Below are 20,630 nucleotides of genomic sequence, written 5' to 3' on the forward strand. Positions count from 1 at the left end.
AAACAAGTAGAATCATATTCCCATGTGCTCTTTGCCTGCTGAGGATACAAACAACACTATTGGGTGACGCAGGTTGTGTAAATTGTCCCACATGTTACCGCTGCCCGGCCTCAGGGATGTGGGCTAATAAGCTGTGTATCAAAGCCTTCTGGCCTAGCAAAGGACCTGCACTGCCGCTAGCGGTGCAGGGCCGCTATGCATGTACGACGATTCTCCTGTGATTCTGCAATAAAAACGGTTTTCAAAAAAAAAAAATGTGCTCTTTGCCTGCCCTGCTTACGCGAGCCCGCGGAAAGTTTGGCTGGCCCACACTCTAAGAATCTGGGCACACGATTACATAAAGTAGCCTTGCGAATTCTACTCTACGATTCATCTCCCAGGTATACAATCCCTGTGGCCAAATTTTTGAGATGGATGTGGCAGATCCGCTGTAAATTAGCTAGGGCTAGCAATTGTCCTGAATGAAAACACCTACTACCCAACATGAATATAGGGGCAAACTAGGCCAAGTGGAGTTCATTTGAGCCCAAATCTAGTGCAGGAGTTTGATTTTTAACCAATGTGTTATTTCTTAGCCTTGTTCTAATATGTCATTCTTGAAAATATGGCACTGTTTGCTTTTTTTGCACAAATGTACTGATTTAGATTTTAACTTAGATCTTAACGTTTGTATTCCGCAGCTATTTTAATCTATTTGTTTTTATCTGTATGTGCTTTTATGACTACTTCAGTCGAATAAAGCAATCTTGATGATGATGATGATACCTTAGGCCACGTGTTAAAGTTATTGATATAACTACAACTGCGGAATATCTATGATTTTGTGTGTGTATAATCTGAATCTAACTATAACATCCCTGTAACCTTTGTTTTGTTTTCAGTGAATTGCTACGGTTTTTTATGCTATTTCTGAACTATACATCCCTGTAACATGTGTTCATTTAGTGAATTTCAATGTTTTAAAAAAATATATAAATCGTACTACGATTCGACCCGTAAATTCAATTTACTGATATACATTCTCACAAGTTTATGAATACAGTTTATTCACATATTTATTTGAATTATGTATTTTAAAAATACATTTTTTTAACATTAAGGTAATTTAACTTATGTATATATTATATCTTTGACTGTACTTTGAAATGATTTTAAAGCCTAACTGATTATAAGGTTTCGTGATAACATGTGCTTTTATGATTTTGTTGTAAGAAATCGAACAAAGCCTTGCTGAATTGAATTAAACTTATGTAGTCTTTCATAAAATGAAATGCACCAAGTCTTTCTTTTTTAAATTCATTTTATGAATCTGCTGAACTGTTTGTCTGTTCATGGAGAGCATACAACAGCACTTTAACTCCTCTCATTCCCTCTTTGGCATGCAAGCTACCAGTCTCGTGCCTGTCTTATAAGTTTGAGAATAGTGTGATGTTCCTTCTGCTTCTACAACCTGTTTTTTCTTATTCTGTGTGATAGGGAAGGTAGCTCAGCTGATGCCCATATTGTACCTTTGCTGTGAAATGCAGCTATGTGTCAAACTTACCACTACACAAAAGACTAAACGATTTGCATTGTCAAGGCTTGATGTGAATAAAAGACTGACCCCTCAAAAATATGTTAGTGGAGTTTACTTTAGTTTTATTTGTGAAATGTGCAGTTGTTTTTTTAATGGACTAAATTACTTTGTAAAAATGTAAAACATAGCTGATAAGTGGCTTGATGTCATTTATAACACCTTAGACCAATTAAGGCATTGTAGTCAACTCCATTTTGAATGCTTTTGTTTTGAGCCCATGAGGGCAGCATTCAGAGCAAAACTATAAGCCCCACAATGCAAAATGCTGGTTGCTTGAACACCAGGAATGGCGGATGGCGTTGGAATTATACAGCTGTAGAGGACCAAACTATGCGACAGTGTTGTCAAAACTATGCATCTAGGAAAGACAAAGTATACTACATAATGCAGCACAATCTGTAGACTAATGTCTTTATTTTATCATTTTGGAACTATTAAGTGTCTACGGAAATGTGCACTACATTAGTACCATTTTAACACCAGAATACAGCAATTGTTGTGTTGCGCCTGTGACGCAACAGGCGTGCAACGTGGGAGTCATGTGACCCCAAATAAATAAAAGAAGGTCGTGAGCGTACGTAAGCCAGTTGGGCTACGACGTCGCCACCACGTAAAGCATCCATCCGACTCCCGTTGCATTATTGGCCCGAGGTCCGGAAAATATCACTCCCCGATAGCCGGTTGCCGGGTGTCCTATTACCCGGGCAACACAACAAGCAATCAGCAACTAAAAGGTGACTGGTTAAACTGTGCGAAGGATCTGCTAATGATCAGAATTATATATGGCGCTTTTCATTTAATAACACTTGATCCGTAGTTTTGATCCGTTTGAGATAGAAACATAATTTATTTTTTGTGAACACTGCAGCCCCATAATTGCAAAATTCCAGTGGCACTGATTATATGACATGGTGTCCACTGTGAGACGTCTTGGGCCATATAACAGTGGATCAGTGCAGCTCAGAGCACATGCGTTTATGCACGTGAAGTGTCTAAAGTTCCAAGATATAACTCGGAATTTCTCTGAGCTAATAGATGAATGTTGAACAGAACACATCAGAAACAGTGACAATGGATGGTCTCTCTATGCTTCCAACTACAAATAAGCAGCATTAAGAACTATTTCCCAGCAGAACAAGGGGGCAGCACCAGCAAGTGTATGAAGAGGGAGACAGATCATAATAATAAAAACAATGGGCTCTCACCTCTAGACCTGCCCACTAAAACAACAAGCATTCGCAATGCAGTACGTCTCGCATTTGCGAGAGTTTGGGCTATTTGCATTGTAAATAACAATGCCTTTTATTTATGTGTTGCAGGTTTCCAAAACATATAAATAAAAGGCATTAGCATTTTAAATGATAATGCCTTTTATTTATGTGTTTCGGGTATTCAATACATATAAATAAAAGGCATTGCCATTTACAATGCCAATTGCTCAAATGCGAGACCTAATGCATTGCAAATGCTTGTCAAGATATGTTACCGGGACAGCGAGAAAGGAATACGTAATCGTCCTAGAAAGGTCACACGTGCAAACATTGCCATTAAAAAAAAAATGTATTCCACCAAAACAAAAAGCATTTCTTTTACTGACTTCTTCTTGGGAATAAGTATGTTTGTATTTATTAAATGTGTAATGTTACCACCCTATTGCCCATAAAAACGCGCTCTCTTGTAAGAGCCACCCTTATTCCCAGGTATAAACTGGTGCTCTTAGAACCTGTTCAACAAACCACAGCAAAGCTCTGCTTGAAGAATCATGAAGGAGAGGCCCCTGTTTTTGCCATTCTCTGCAAACAGCGGGCAAAAGAATGAAAACGATTTGGTTGTTTGCTTAGCAGATGTCAGACAAGGGATTGGATCATATAATGTTGCTAACAGATATGGCGCTTCAGCGCAGTAGCAGCCCCTGGTGCCTTAATCAGTTCTCAACGTACCGGAAGCACCAAAACTACTGGGAGGATAATTAGGAGAGCACAAAAAGTGGAAGACAGAGAGTTGACCCAGACGCTGCCCCCTGATTTACTCGAGCGACACCCAGTGTGCTCAAGGGACTGCTGTATGTCTTTGAAACTTCCATGCAGGGTCGAATTAGGATCACAATTTGGCCCGGGAACCGGCGAAAAAAATTGCCCACATTCGCGGGCGTACCCTTTCATGACATACACAAGAAATCTAAGTGGGAGGATATTGTTCTTGGGAAGGACACAGGGCAAAGGTGACAATGCCCTACAAGCTGAGCAACCGAAAAACAGTGAGGCCCCTTTCTATTACAAAATTATTCCTCAGCCCTCCTGCGCAGGAGCACCTGAAAAACAGCGAGGCCCCTTTCTATTAAAAAATTATTCCCCAGCCCTCCAGCGCAGGAGCACCTGAAAAATAGCGAGGCCCCAGCTATTTGTAAATTACTCAGCCCTCGCTAGCCCTTCACTGCCTCAGGGCAATGGCCTGGCAGGAGAGGGGATAAAGCAAAAAACACAGCTGCTGGGCCATCCATGGGAGTTGGGGGGGGGGGGGGGGCGGGCGGGCTAAGGTGAAGATGGTGCGAGTTCTTAACATCACCTGGCCCCCACAGCCAGACACATTCTTCCTCGTCCACTATGCCCTGAATGAGAAGGGCTGTGGGTGAGGTGATAATGCAAACACTGTTTCAGGGCTGCGTCGGCCCCAGGGGGGCGAGGTGAAAATGGCTCAATGGCCTGAGCAGCACTTGGCCACTGGGAGGCGTATTCTTTCACACAATCACCCCTCTCCAGCCCACTATCAGCGTGATTGCTTGGCAGGGGGTAAAGGAGAGGCCACAGCTGATAATCGCTGAACGGCCGCTCAGCAAAGCCCGCTTTCCTCTCCCTGTCAGTGCTCTCTCTGGACTCGGAAAGGGGAAGGAAAAAAACGGCCCACAAAGTGCACTGAGACACCAGGCCCAGTGCCAATCCATCCCTGCTTCCTTGTATTACCCCGAAATCACTAGAGTGTTGAGGATCTGAGGGGCACTGCCACCGATATCTGTTGATCAAGCAGTTGTGGTGGGAAGCTTGTCAAGGACCTCATCTGCTCCGTGGAGCAGGACCCGCTTTAAGACGGAGGCCAGAAATACAAGCCTCAGAACGCCTTGAGCTGCTTAGGCGGCAGGGAGCCTCAGCAGTGTTCTAGTCGGACCCTTAAAGAACTCATCTGTCTAACGGGATGCGTATGACGCACTTCCAATGTAGCGGACAGCACAAGAGCAACATAAACTATTTATTTTTACTAATGTATCAGGGCCTAAGGCGCAACATTTATACCAATGTAGCGAAAACATAACATTACAGAGCGCAAAATTAACAGAACAAAGAAGAAAGCAACCAGAGGGAAGGGAAAGAGTAACATGAACGAAGTATAGAAGAAATGGCAGATGGGTGGATCATAAATAGAAATTTAAACAAGCACAAAAGAAAGCAGGAAACAATAAAAAAAGACAGAGGTGGCAGCAGCCATAGGATGGCTGGGACTATGACGCCAGGAGGTGGGTTTCAAAAGTAGGAGGGAGGAGGAGGCAGCTGTAGCCAAAACAGACCTCGGTCTTTAAATGCACAGCAAATGTGGCAAGATAAGAGCAAGATTTACAGTGCTGTTTACAACAGAGCTCTGTAAACCACAAGCACTTGTCTCGAGTGCTCCAGGTTAAAGAAAGATATGTGCTCACAAGCTCTGAGAAACAACACATGTAACAGTGGCAGTCCTTGAAAATGTGCGGAGCTTTTAAGACCATATCCTGAATACAGCATGTCTCTCAGTGACAGCACAAGCGCTGCCTAGGCGAGACCTACAAATTTAACAGTGTGAGGAGGGAGTTGGGCCTTGGAGGGGACAGGGCCTCATGCCGAGCACTACCTACGAGACAGTTTTGCCTCAGGCCCCCAACCTCCTCCTCTAAAAAAAAAAAGGGAAAAACAGCTTGCTGAGGGCAGCTGGTGCCGATGCCCTTGTGTGCTTTCGCACCCCTTAACAGACTTAGGCAGTACAAAGCCATTGAAAACTGCTTACAGTGGTTTTTAAGTCTTTCAGCTCCTTTTCCCTGTCAATGTATGGTATCGGCTCCTCACCGGGTGACCGTCCAAAGTGAGATGATAGTGTCGCTCAGTAGCAACGTGTGAGTTGGCAGCTCTACACTCCTCTTTCTGAGCCCATCCTCCGCCTGGAGGTTAGTGGAGGTAGTGGAGCGCTTGAAACACCATCTGCCTTCCTTGAACAAGTGCTGCCTCGCGAGGGCCGCCAGTGGTGGAGGGAGTTGGGGTAAATGTATAAGCAATGTGTTATTGTAAGGAAAACATTCTACTTCTGTTTTCTGAGTGAAACAACTGTTTTTTTTTATTCTTAAAGTTGCTGGGTGATAAAGAATTTGTTTCGTGGCAATCGGATTCAGATGACCCTTCAAAGGCAATGCAGCAGGCTCGCCCCACGGTCATACGCTGGGGAGAGGGTGGGAAGGAGGTGTTCATATCAGGATCTTTTAACAACTGGAACACCAAGATTCCACTTATCAAAAGGTACAGTATACGATTTTTTGAGATAACGATCAGTCTTTTTTGTAAACGTACTCCTGTCTTTAAAGCAGAAACTGTGGTGTTGCACTTGATGACGTTTAGAAAGAAATACCTCAGAGAGTCATCGCAACAAAATCTTAGGGGTAGACCAATTGACATAAAAGCCCTTTGATCTGTGATGACATCAGAGGAAATTACATCACAGAACCATGAGCCCAACGACCCGCCACTGCATGACAATGTTTACTGAACTTTGTGATGATATGTTGTTCCACGTGATTGTATGACATTTCCATGCCTTACTTCAGCACGCACATCTTTACATCGCCGATTTTTCAACGCATACCACTACCACGCATTTACAGTCACTCACATTAGAAACACCTTTACCACGCATTCCACTACCACGCATACTTTTACTACGCTTACTGTTCCTGAAAAATCCTGTCACAGTCTAACACTACCATCTACTATTATACATTAAATCTTAATATATTTAATTAATGGCCTTTGTTGTTTACAGGTTTGGTACTGTTTGAACATTTTCTAATTTTGGACGGAGACCCCCACAAACCCCCTTTTTTAATTACCCTCAAATGCATGGTTTTGTCTTGCGTTGTAAAGGCTTGCGTGCCAACAGTGTTTGAGATGAAAAAATTAATGTAAAATGTAATACAAAGTAAAAGCTTCGGAGTAAAGACTGTTTCCCGTCCCACGCTAGAGACTATTGTGCTAGCACAGCGCATGTATGACGTACAGTCTGTTTTTGCTGTCATGTCTCAGAGTAGGGCTTGTGCTTCTCCTGTCACATTTGTTAACCCCTAAAGCTACACCCAACTGCAAACATTAGGTCATTTGTCATCACCAAGGCACCTGAGGTCAGATATCAGACCTGGGTAGTACAGTATATTCCCCCTTCACAAAAGCAGACTATGAACACATCGTCAATAACTCTTTAGCCAAATGATGACCAATGATAGGCAGTTCTTTCAGACTGCACACACCCAGTAGTATTAAAAGTCGATGGATTGTCGTGAAGTCAGGGGGTGGTACTAGACCAAAATCGTCCATATAAAAATGGTATTGGGAACTTTGAAATGTTCCTGGCTAGAGACATTTCTTGTGTGGGAATTCCCTCTAGGAAATTCTGACTACTTACAGGTGTTTCAGTGATGCTCCTCTCCACCAGTACGCCCTTCTCAGGGTGATGGTCGTAGGGTAGGTCGTGGGGTCTAAGCAGGTCATGCACTTTCATAGCCTTTGCAGACTCTTGCACATGGGCCCGTTCCTTGTGACTTTAATGGCCATGTATTGCCATTATCAAAATTCCATTGGTGAGGACCACCCTCCAGGGTTCATACTCGAATGGTGTGTCAATCGTCCTTCCTGGGTAACTGTCTTGGCACTGCATGTGATCGCCGATCTTGAGAAATTAGTTATTGGCACCCCCTTCTGTGACTGACCCAATAATAGGTGAGGTGTCACCTTCCTTCAGTATTTGCTGGAGTTTAGTGGTACAAGTCCGCGTGAACACTACTGTGGGGATCGTGACCAGCACAACCTGTCCAAATAGAATCCTATTTAGGCTAGCTTTTTACTAGATACTCTAGAATATGCAAAGTTAGTTGCGGTTGGCCAATTCAGTTTCTTCTTTTTGTTCCATACTAATGCATCAAGTTGTTGTCAAAGTTCGCATACACAGTTATACTTCCACATCTGAAAGAAACAGTTAGTTATAGATTCCTTACCTTAGAATTATCCCCAGGCATCAGACTGGATCTGGAAAGTTTTCCGTCAGCAGTACCCTTGCGCGTGGGTACCCCCAGTCATTTTTTGACTGAGTTTTTGCGACTTTTGTCAACTTCGTTTTTGAGTCTTCAACCGACTCCTGGTGCACGAGGGATTACCGGCTTCAAGGCCTGCAGTTTCTGTACCCAACTGATGTCGGTGACGGATCTGCACTGTGTGTGCCTCTTCTGCCTGTAGCGCGACCATGACCCCAAGTTGTGCTCTGACTGTCAAACCATGGCCCCGAAATCTTTGCGGGAGCGGTCCCGAAAGCTCCTCGAGGCCCGGCAGTCGGCTCTGTGTCACGCACGGTCCCGGTTGTGTGGGAGGTCGAGGGACTGTTGGCAGAGTCATCGTCACTCCTCTTCTAAGTCTTCGCACTCGGGGTCAGGTAAGTCGAAGCATAAGAGAAGTCAAAGATGCATCGTCGCTCTTTGACTTCCCTTCGTCTGTTGGCCGACGCAACGCAGGGTGCGGGAGGTGACATTCCTACGGCTCCCCGTGCGGAGCCTTCAGGGTCGACTCTAGCCTTCCCTCCCCCTCCCCGGACCAGGAGCACGCCATTTTTGGGCAGCCCGACTCCGCCGGCGTGCCTTTTGGCCCCGCGGACTAGGCTGGGGGCCCTAGGCTTTCGACGTCGGTACTCCGGCCTCGGCACCGCAGGGCCCCCTTGGATCCAGGCCTGGATCTGGATCGCGCCGGTCAACCTCGTGACACCTCCACCGGTGCCGTTTCCACCGGCACCACGCCTGCAGCCGACGCCGGCTGGGGGTCCAGCCCGACATGTACACGGAGCCAGACTGGTGTCAGCCGATGCCAGATCCGGCGCCGATGGGTACTTTTGCCCCTGTGTTCCACCCTGGCCATTTTCAGCCAGCTTGGCAGCAAGAGGAGGGTGAGGAAGACTGGGAGGGTTTTTGGGGACCCTTTGTCAGACCAGTTGGACTAAGATCCGGACTAGAGAGAGTAACTGGGTGATGCCAGTGGTCTGGATACCTCCCCAGACCTAGGCATGCTGTCTCCTCCTACCGTGGCTACAGAGGAGGGAGCATCATACGCACTGGTGTTGCGTAGGGTGGCCTAGGCTCTCAACCTCGAGCTTCCTACATTGGCAGTCAGGACTAACTTCTTGACAGAGGTGCTTCAGCCAGCAGCGAGCTCTTCGGAGCCCCTGCTTCCACTTAATGAGACCCTCACGGACATCGTTTTGGGCACCTGGTCCAGGCCCAACACAGGGGCTCCTGTGGATAGGATGACCCCACTTTCCTCTCCCAACACCCCACCCCGGAGAGCTTGGTGGTTCAAGCCTCCACTTCCAAAGGCGCCTTCCCTACTGTACCACTGGAAAGGGAATCCAAAAAGCTGGACCACCTTGGGAAGAATTTGTTTTTCTTCCGCCAGCTTGGGACTGCGGTCGGTAAACATTGCATATCTGTTGGGCCGTTATATCCACTCTGTGTGGGATACGTTGCCGCAGGTGCTGCCTCAGTGCCCGGAGGAGGCCCAGGCCATACTCTCCCGTGCAGTTGCTGAGGGGAGAGACGCAGCGAAGTTTACCATCCGCTGTGGGCTGGATAATGCCGACGCACTTGGCAGGATAATTTCAACGTCAGTAGCCCTTCGACGCTACACCTGGTTGTGTTCGACTGTTTTTTCCGGGGATGTCCAATCCACCCTTATGGACATGCCCTTTGATGGCTGTCACCTTTTCGGCGGCAAGGCGGACAATGCGCTAGAGCGCTTTAAGGACGCTCGGGCTACCGCCAGGTCCTTGGGCCTCTCCACCACCCGTCCTGCGCAGTCTGCCTTTCGCCCCTTTCGTGGCTACTGAAGGGGTGCCCCACTACGTCCCGCCCAGAGCCACAGGCCAGCGCAAGCTGTTCAGCCACAGTGCGGCCGGGGACATGGGAACCATCAACGTGGTTCTGGGGGCCAGAGAGTGGGCCAGTCCACCACAGGCCCCTCTGCAGCAGCCTCTAAACCGTCCTTTCAGGGCCAGCAAATGCCAGTGGGCGGCAGGATTTGCCATCACCTCCCCCACTGGCGCACCATTACGTCAGACAGGTGGGTTTTGCAAATAGTCCAAAGGGGACACTCCCTCCCCTTCGAGACTACCCCTCCCTCCATGCCACCTCAGTACCATCGCATGTCGGAGGATCACCTGGCCCTCCTCTTACAGGAAGTTTCAGCACTCTTGGCCAAGGGTGCCATCGAGCGCAGTCCTGCCCCAGAAGTAGGTCGTGGTTGCTATTCCCACTACTTTCTGGTACCCAGGAAGGACAAAGGCCTGCGTCCTATCTTGGATCTCAGGAACGTAAACCGCTTCCTTCAGAAGGAGAAGTTCAAAATGTTGACGCTCGCTCAGGTCTTGTCTGCCCTCGACCCTGTATGGTAGCTTTGGACTTGCAGGATGCTTACTTGCACATCCACGTCCTTCCGGCCCACTGGCGTTACCTGCGGTTGACGGTAGGCCACGAGCACTTTCAGTTTACCGTGCTCCCTTTTGACCTTACCAGTGCCCCTCGGGTGTTTACGAAAGGGATGGCAGTGGTTGCAGCTCGTCTGCACAGATCAGGGGTTCCAGTCTTCCCCTATCTCAAAGACTGGCTGTTCAAGGCGGGCTCGCTCCAGGCTGTCATCTCCCACCTCCAGACTACGGCCGACCTCCTACATTCGCTGGGGTTCTCCATCAATGTGCCGAAGTCACACCTGACCCCCCTCTCAGAAGCTCCTCATCATCGGAGCGGTTCTGGATACGACACAGTTTCAGGTTTATCATCCAGAACAGTGGGTCCGGGATATTCAGGCAATGATTCTGATCTTTCAGCCCCTATCTCGGGTTTCGGTCGGAGAACCCTGAGGCTTCTGGGCCTCATGTCCTCCTGCATCCTGCTGGTTGATCATCCAAGGTGGGATATGTGAGCTCTGCAGTGGGACCTCAAGTTCCAGTGGGTGCAGCATCCAGGGAATCTATCCGATTGTGTCCCGATCTCGGAGGGCACTGCACTACAGTTGCAGTGGTGGCTCACAAACCAGGATTGGGTCAACTGCAGATCCCTCTCCCTTCCCCAACCAGACCACACAGTGGTGACAGACGCATCCCTTCTGGGATGGGGTGGCCACCTGGGAGAGGTGGAGATCAGAGGCCTCTGGTCTCCGGCAGAGTCCGGGCTCCACCTCAACCTTTTGGAGCTTCGGGCGATCCGTCCTGCACTGAAAGCCTTCCTTCCCTCTGTCCGGGCAAGAGTTGTGCAGATGTTCACGGACAACACCACTGCCATGTGGTACTGCAACAAACAATGCAGTATGGGGTCATGGACCCTATGTCAAGAGGCCCTCCGCCTCTGAACATGGCTGGAACATCAGGGCATATCCCTGAACGCCAGGACGGACAAACTCAGCTGCAGGTGCATGATGAATCACAAATGGCGTCAAATGGCGTCTTCACTCGGAGGTGGTGCAAGGTCTCTTTCAGCAGTGGGGGGAGCCTTGGTTAGATCTATACGCCACCAAAGAGAATGCGCAATGTCAGCAATTGTGCGCGTTGGGATTTCCAAGGCAGCACTTGCAAGGCGACGCTTTTAGTCGCAAGTCGAGTTGCGGTCTTCTATACGCCTTTCCGCTTATACCACTTCTGCCCAGAGTCCTGAAGAAGATAAAGCGCGACCGGGCCCAAGTCATTCTTGTGGCTCTGGATTGGGCATGAAGAGTTTGGTATCCCGAGCTGCTCAACATTGCCATCGATCCTCCGACCTGACTGCCTCTTCGGGAGGATCTTCTGTCGCAGCAGCAAGGGACGGTCCTCCACCCAAACCTGTCCAGCCTCCACCTCCTTGCATGGAGATTGAGCGGTGGCAGTTGACGTAATTTGACCTACCTCCCGAAGTTTGTGATGTAATCTTGGCAGCCAGGCGTCCCTCCACTAAGACGGTATACGCCTGCAGATGGAACACATTTGTGGCTTTCTGAGGTCCTCTTGTTCCTCTTATCTTTGGCCCAGCAGGGCTCTGCTCTGGGCACTCTTAAGGGCTACCTCTCGGCCATTTCAGCCTTCCTCAGGTTCCCTGATCAGCCTTCTCTTTTCAAGTCCCCTGTTGTAAATAGACTTCTTAAGGGCATTACTCATCTCTTTCCTCCTGTTCCCTTCGTAATGCCCCAGTGGGACTTGAACTTGGTTCTGACGTATCTTATGTGCGCTCCCTTTGAGCCGTTGCATAACTGTCCTCTAAGACTTCTCACTTTGAAAACTGCTTTTCTGGTGGCCATCACCTCTGCGCACAGGGTGAGTGAGCTACAGGCTCTGTCTTTCAAGCCTCCTTTTCTGTCTGTCCATCCTGTCAAGGTAATCCTTAGAACTCAACCTTCCTTTCTTCCCGGTTACTTCTTTCCACATTGGCCAAACCATCACTTTGCCCACCTTCTTTCCGCCTCTGCATCCTTCGAAAGAGGTAGAGAGGCTCCACCGCCTGGACCCAAAACGTGCGCTTTCTTTCTAGTTGAATCGCATAAACAAATTCCGGGAGGACGACCAGCTCTTTGTTCGTTACATGGGCGCTAAGAAAGGTCGGGCTGTGCACAAATGGACCATCTCCAGGTGGGTCATTTTGTGCATCAAAGCCTGCTATTCTTTGGCTAAGAAGGAGCCTCCAGGGGGGCTGCGTGCCCGTTCCACCAGGGCGACGCCAGCTACTACTGCTTTGGGACGAGGAGTCCCCCTAAATGACATCTGTCAGGCAGCTACGTGGGCATCGCTGCACACGTTAATGAGTACTACTGCCTGGACAGCTAAGTCAGGAGAGACGGCTTCTTTGGCCGTTCTGTTCTCCAGGACTTTCTGGTGTGAACTTGGTCGCAGACCCACCTCCGGGGTTGTTATTGCCAGGGTATCTATTCTGAGGTAAGGAATCTATAACTAACTGTTTCTTTCAGATGAACAAGTTACTTACCTTCGGTAACGATATATCTGTAAGAAACATAGGTTAGTTATAGATTCCTTACCGCCCCACCCATCCTCCCCGTTCTGCAAACTGACTTCTAGGGTTAAGGAAATCCTTTCAGGGCCCTAGTTTTGTGCACCAGTGGTCAGTGTCTTGCATGGCTCTCCGCTTCTGGCATGGAAAGTAGTGTATAGAACTGATGTCGGCGCACGAGGGCGGCATCTATGTAGCTACCTCGCTGTCATCTTGGCGACCACGACGCGGGCGACGGATGCGGAGCTGACCGACACCACCTTCGGACGCGCAGGGGTACTGCTGACGAAAAACCTTCCAGATCCAGTCTGACGCCTGGGGGTGATTCTAAGGTAAGGAATCTATAACTAATCTATGTTTCTTACAGATATATCGTTACCTAAGGTAAGTAACTTGTTCATCAGCTCGTGGCCAATGGTGATCTTGCGATGCTTGATGCCTAAGGACTGTAGATGTTCATTAGACTCAACCCCTTGGAATGTGAACCTGTTGGCAATCTTCACTTTATTAGGGAGTCCTTAGCCTGCCAGTGTTGTCTCTGGCTTGGGTTTCACTGTTTCAAATGCTGTGAAGAAGTCCATCTCACTGACTGGGAACTTTTACCAGGAGTCTACTAGTACGAGAGCATATTGGCCATCCAGCATGGTACAGGAGTATCCAGAAACTCTTCTTATGTGATTATTGATGCAGGTTGATCTGCATTTTTTGCCCCTGGGCATGGTTAGCAGCTACTGATTACATCTTAATTTAAACAATACCTTCTCACTCGTTGTCACTGCCACTGGTGAGGAAGTGGCAGCATCTTGTTGATCAGTGTTTTGGGTATGACAATCCAGTTACCTCAGATGACCACCTCGGAGTCAGCCCCTGACTATCTTGCGGCAAATGCTCTACGGTGCATATAGTGCCAGCTGTGCGTTGACCTTCTTGTGCCACGGCCCTTTCAAACAAAATTTCATGAGTTGGTCTTAGAGGCGTGCATTATGACCTGGAAACATTTGGTGTCTGTTTTAATTTGTTTAACACCCATGTCCTCAGACTGACTTCCTCAGTCATGAAGCTGACATCTTTCTATATGATGGCTGCTTATTGAGGTTGTGAGTCTGCCAAAGGATTCTCATGTCTGGACAAGTGATCAGCAATATTATTGACTTATTGATTACAAATTGATACTGCTGTAGATTTGAGGTCCAGACCGGATAGCAGATGCATGCCTTGCAATAGGGGCTAAGCTCTTTGTCATCCAATATTACTCTGAAATGATGTCTTAGCAGATATATGTGGAAGCGTTGCTACCCCTTTTAATGTCCATAGCTTCTAGCTCATATGCGAGTATCTGGATTCATTTTCAGTCAGGGTGTGACTGGTAAATGCAATAGGGGCCCTTATTTCATAGTGTAGCTCTGGCAGCTGCATGACTTCAAAGTTACATGGGCTGGTGTCAATGGTCAGTTAGGTGCATTTGGTTGGGTCAAATTAATTCATGACGACATCTTAAAGAATGACATCTTTGGAGTTCTGAAGCTCATTTTTATATTGATCTGTCCAGACCCACAGGGTCTTGGTCTTTGTGAGGAGTAGTAGTAGTAGTAATATAACATTATTTTGGTTAAAAAAAATAGAAGTAGACATACATATATCACCTAAAAGCTCATTAAACATATAGTATAACACTCATAAAACTCAACAATTAAACTTCCTGGTCATAATCAATTCTACAATCTCCTATTACATTTATAGCTGGAAACCACCGTCAATTATAAGGTGCAAAATACGCATTTAAATTCTCAAAACATTCCTAATCAACAGCAATATGCTTTTTAGGAGCCAAAGAGTAGGAACATTGCCTATTTCAAGCCTGTTAATACTAATAACGTAATTACAATTAAACTGGTACTATAAGACACTTGTACAAATATATTTATTAAATGATTCGCCTATTTTTGAGTCACGGAGTAGGGGAGGGAATCAAAATAATAAAATGTTTGTCAAATACAAATATTTAGGAATCAATTATATATTAACTCTAAACACATTTCCTTTTTAGAATGTTTGATCTCTCTTCCGCACAAACCCAACTGCAATTGAATATCTACTTAGGCTGTATGTGCAGCAAGGTATCAGATTTTAAAATCCTGAGTGCGTCCAGGTACCGCCTAAAACCCAAGTTACAACATATCAGGCAGATCCATTTCCTTCTAAAATTAATATATGAAGTCCCAAAAAATAAAATGAGTGCAACATTTTCTTCAACTTGTAAAGCGCATAGAGTACAGTCACGATCAGTGGAATCTTGTCTGTCAGAGTTCCATCTTGATATATATGAATTAATTTGGTGGATGCCATAACTGATTTCATATAAAGTGTTTTAGCTGAATAGTAGTCAAACTGTGCAATAGGCTTAACAGAGAAACATTGCAGTCAACCTTCCCAAGTTAGAGTTTTGTTGTATAGCATCTCTCACAAATTCCCAATAAACCAACTTTATGTGACTTTTGGAGTGTACTGTCAGAGATTGGGGGTCAGTCAGTCAGTCAAAAGTACTTTATTCGGTTAATTAAAACCATAAAAGTACACTACAAAACAGCTGAAAAAAACTTTAAAAACATATACATATTTCTTTTAAAATATGGTCGTATGCACCAAAAACATAAAGATAAAATATTTTACCATCATTACAGTGTAAAATCAAGTGTGTACCAGGTCATAGAAACCTTTTTTTCCTTTCCCTAATCGCCACAACTAAAAAACTAGCAATATTAAAACATTCTCATGGGTTAGTCAGGCAGTCAAATCTTTATTCGGTTGAATCTCAACCATAAAAGAATACATCTTAAGAACAATTGATACAAAAGAAGAAGAGAACAGTTAAGTAAAATATACACAACTCGTAATAATTCCATGACAATGACAATTTCCTTTTCAGGATATCAATCTCATAAGTAAGTGTATCTACAAAGGAGCCTCTTTAAAAGCTTAGCACAGAATACAAATAGTTTAAAAAATAATTTCCCAACAATATCCCGCAACCGCACAGCAGAGGAAATATATCTGTAGATCATTAAACAGGTAAATTCATCTTTTAATAGCTGGAGATTATATAATGCAGCCCGACATTTTCTTATGTTTAAAATATTTTAAAAGTGGCATTAAAAAGACACGCCTGGGTTCAGTATAAAGTTTACAGAAAAACATAAAATGTAAGGTACTCTGGACCGACTCCAGGTCACAAGGACAGGGGTCCAGTTTATCATCACAGTAAACTTTACATGCATATGAAACAAGAAAGTATGAGATGCCGAACATAAATCTTATTAAATAAAACAGTTTAGCATGACTAAAATAATAAAAGAGATACGGTTCAATGCCTGGGGTGCAGACTAACATTGAGTGTTCTACTACCCTTTTTTTCTATCTCTGAGGATCTTCTGGTGACATAAAAGTGTGATAAAAAATCCTTCTTCAACTTTGCTTTTGATGTCTTGACAATGATCTCTGGGTTACAGTCAACCAGGCCCACAATCTCTAATTGATTTTTTTATGTAATTAAGCCAAGGTATTTTAGTCCTGCACTCTATTTTTAAACAATCTAAAATAATGGCACGATTTAAGTCGGTTTCTTCCTTGGCCCAAATAGAATGCCACAGAAGTTTCGGGGCTAATTGTATTCTTAAGGTCAGAGGGATCAGACTTAGTTTGCTGTGACAAATAGTAGCAGAGGTACTTTTGGGAACTGTCAACAAGCGCTTCATAAACATGTTCTCTACTCTTTGGCGATCCTCTGCCTTACTGAAGCCCCAAACTCCAGCACCGTACAAAGAAACCGAGCTTGTGCGGGCTTTATAAATGTTAATAATGGCATTAATATGTTTTGAACCCAGCTTTTTGGTGAATCTAAAAATTGCCTCTAAATTATTATTAAAACCACAAATCCTAGATTCTATTAAACACTTCCAGTTACTTTTTGGGCCGAATAAAATACCCAGATAAGAAAATGTAGACACATAAGACATTTGTATATTATTAATAAAACAAGTTTTCAAAATTGGGGGGCATTTTCCCACTACCATATTCTAAGATTTCCCAACGTTAGTTTTCAAACCGAGGTCAGTCATAAAATCATTGAACCTCGTTAAAAGCCGCTGCAGCCCCACACCCGTTCTTGACATTAGGACACAGTCATCTGCGTATTGTAATGCAGGTAACAGCCTTTGACCTATCATGGGGACATCTACGTTCCCATGTTTAATGTTTTTCTAGGTCATTTATATATAGGCAGAATGAAAAAGTTCTGATAACGCAGCTCTGGCGCACCCCACGCGTCATTTTTACTGGGTTCGTGAGTTCGCCACCTGCACCATAACGAACTCTCCCTGTCACGTCTTGGTGCATAGCTGCTAAGAAATGGACAATCGTTGGTACAATGCCCATTCCCAGCATCTTCTCCCAAAGTCTACCTCTCTGCACCCAGTCAAAGGCTGATGTCAGGTCCATAAACCATAAGTAGAGTGTCCCTGGCTTGGCCAAGGTGTATTTGCCTATGACCAAGTGCAGACTGAGGCATTGTTCTATGGTGCCCAGGCCTCTCCTGAACCTGTATTGAATGTCTGAGAACTTCCCACTATCAATTGCCCAGGCCTCCGCCATTCTAATATTACCCTTCCCAATAATTTGCAGGTGCATTCGATTAGGGAGATAGGTCGATGACAATTCGGGTTCGACCTGTCCCCCTTTTTAAAAATGGGAACTATTATCACAGTTCTCCATGAGTCAGGGGGGCCCTGGATCGCATAGCAACTTAGAATGTTTGTTAGCAATGGGAGCCACAGTGGTAGATTATCTAGAAAAAGGTCCGCAGGGATACCATCCGGACCGGAGGCCTTGTCCATCACAGTCCGATTTAGGGCCCTTTCTACCTCATCTAGTGTCGGACATGCTAGTGTCAATGCCCTGTATTTAAAATTCGCACTGGAATGTGGCTCAGTATCATTTTTGTATAGGCCAGTAAAGTGTTCTACCCAGGTTTCAGGAATGATTGTGGTGTCGATTTTGCTATTAGTTGGGCTGTTGAAATAATCCTGATTTACAGTTTGCCAGAACAGCCTTGAGTCTCTACTCTACTGGCATGCTGTGTGAAGTAGCTCCCAAGTGTCCTGCCTTATTTCTGTTTTAGGCCTCTCTAACGTTTGTTTATATTCAATACATGACTGTCTTACCTCCAAATTATTTCTGGGTTTTACCATCAGAGACTTAATTAACTTGTTGTGAAAACATATACAATCATTGTTGAACCACTTTTTTCCTTCTGACATAGCTTATTAGGTTTGTAAGTTAAAGTGGCATTAATAGTCTCTATTATTACCCCAAATGATGTTAACATGGATGGAGGATTTAAGGAGTCCTTCAGGCAATCTAACACTTGCCTCAGATTAGATGTTATAACCTGTTGCAAAACAAGATCGGGTTTTATAGTAGACCACTTTCGTTGTAGCCCCTTGATTTTAACATGAATCATAGAACTTGATTGGACGGGAGCAACTTGATCATCAATTTGTGTCTTTAATTCCAGTGATAGTGATCACTAAGACAAATTTTATGAATAGTAAAACTCACAGAATGTGGTTTAAAATAATCGGAGCAATGAAATCTATTAAAGTCCCTGACACTCTACCAACAAATGAAACTGGATCAATATCATCCAGTTTATTAAGATCCAGTGTAAGAAAAAGTGAGAATCTTGACAGTAATGAGTTGAAAAGATTACCACAGGGATTATGGGAAAAATGACCGCCACCATCTCTGTCTCCATTTATCAAATGGCAAGCAGAAGATTTTGAGAGGGGGCACAGTTTACAATTAAAGTCACCTCCCCATAGCACTACAAATTCCATATCTATATAGCCCGGATGTGTCTACTCAATAGAGTTTCTAATTCCAGAACAATGTCGATATTTTTGATATAAAAATTATTATGATAAAAATTGACAAGGATCAGTGTCCCCTTTTTCCTAATGAGAATGTTAATGATCTGAAAGTGCGGTGAGTGAAGCTGGGTTTTGCCAATTTTGCCAGACAATGTATTTGAAACCAGTGTCAATAGTCCTCCCTTGGCAAGACCACCTAATGCAACAATAGCTGGGGTGTGGATAGAAACATAGCCATTTACATGGACAGGCTCTCTCATCCAGGTTTCTTGCAGACATGTGATATTATATTTTTCAATAAAGGCAATCCATTGTGCACATTTTACCTTATTGGACAAACCAGCGATGTTCCAAAAAAGACTGCCATTTGTGATGAACACCATTAGGACTACGAGTCACTCCCTCTGTGCAAATGGTGGCTTATTCAGGATCACCTTGAGGACTCACAGTTGGATGAATCGAAACTGGCTGTCACGGGCGCTATAGATAACACTTGCTTATCAATACCACTCAAAGGGCTCTTGAACTGACTACGTTTTAAATCTTGTTTAATTTGTCCAAAATAAGGAGGGGAAACCAAATAAAGTCAATCTACATGATCTAAGGGTGAAAAACGGTTAAAAGTTGGTATTGAGAAATCACACAATTGTTCAGCAGGTCGAGATACGACACCATGACCCATACATGATTATGGCTTGTAGAAGTACCCTAATAGTACTGCCTCCATGGGGCCACTAGCAGTGTTGCACCAAGAGACCCTGTCCATAAGGCGATGGACTATGAACCTGTTCTTAAAATTCATGACAATACAATCACCAAACTCTGCTTTTGGCTGTGATCCTATCCAAGAGACCCGTTCAACATTATTTACATTATGGAATAAGTCATCCCTTTTAGTCCAATTCGCAGCTTTGGCCATCCAGTGAACAGTTTTGTTCTTTAGCTGATACCAATCCTCCTCCTTATTAGTTAACAACAGGGGCACATTCTTCAGAACAATTACATATGGGGTGGCTTCGGGTCAGAGGTGTGGTGTTCTGGCATGGTTTTTCCGATCACCAGCCTTCCAATTAATTTGTTGACTGTCTGGAGTATTGGGCACTTCCCGCTCTCTCGTCCCAGGTATTAAAGTAGGCCGGCCACTGCCCGTCACGGTTGCTTTATCTGGGGGTGCCTGGGCCGATCGTGTAAAATTATCAGTGTTATTATTAATGCAGTTGTTAGATTTTGGGTTCTCTAGTTGGCAGAGGTAGGTACCTTTGACCAAATAGGGACCCTTGCGTCTAGTCAAGGTAAGGGGCTACACTCCTAAAATAACCCATGCTCACCGCCTTGGTAGCTTGGCACGAGCAGGCAGGCTTATCTCAGAGGCAGTGTGTGAAGCATTTGTGAACAGATACAGAAATACAGTGAAAACACTACAGATGGACACCACGCAGGTTTAGAAAAATAAGTATTCTTTATATAGACTTATCACAAGACCAAACAACAAAAATCCATAATACTGTACTCAAAAATAGACTTTAAAATGGTAGGAAATAGCTCAGTTCACTTAAGGTTGTAAATGCAACACTCTCAAAGTACCTGGAGGCGTCACGCAAAGCAAACAAAAGGGGCGCAGGGAAGGTGATGCGTCGGTTCCTAACACTCAGGGGAGTGGATGCGTTGGTTCCTCACTGCTGCCCAGGGGAGTTGATGCTCGCTTCCTTACTGTGTGGGGAGGTGATGTGTCGGTTTCTAACTGCTCTCCGGTACGATGCGACAAGATGGCGCCTCGATGTGATGCGACGATCCGGTGCGATGCGACAAAATGGCGTCTTGGTCACGATGCAACAACGTTGAT

The 20,630-nt window shown here is 45.2% G+C and overlaps 1 protein-coding gene across 1 annotated transcript in view; it reads left to right on the forward strand.

Moving 5' to 3' along the window:
* The window catches only part of PRKAB2 (protein kinase AMP-activated non-catalytic subunit beta 2), a 383,829-nt gene that overhangs the window by 79,518 nt on the left and 283,681 nt on the right, over window positions 1-20,630 (forward strand). The window contains exon 3 of the mRNA XM_085654813.1: window positions 5,942-6,108. Within this exon, the coding sequence (XP_085510939.1) occupies window positions 5,942-6,108 (167 nt within the window). The remainder of the gene's footprint in view (window positions 1-5,941; window positions 6,109-20,630) is intronic.

This window comes from Triturus cristatus, chromosome 4_1 (assembly GCF_964204655.1).
Source record: "Triturus cristatus chromosome 4_1, aTriCri1.1, whole genome shotgun sequence".
Classification (NCBI taxonomy): Eukaryota; Metazoa; Chordata; class Amphibia; order Caudata; family Salamandridae; genus Triturus; species Triturus cristatus.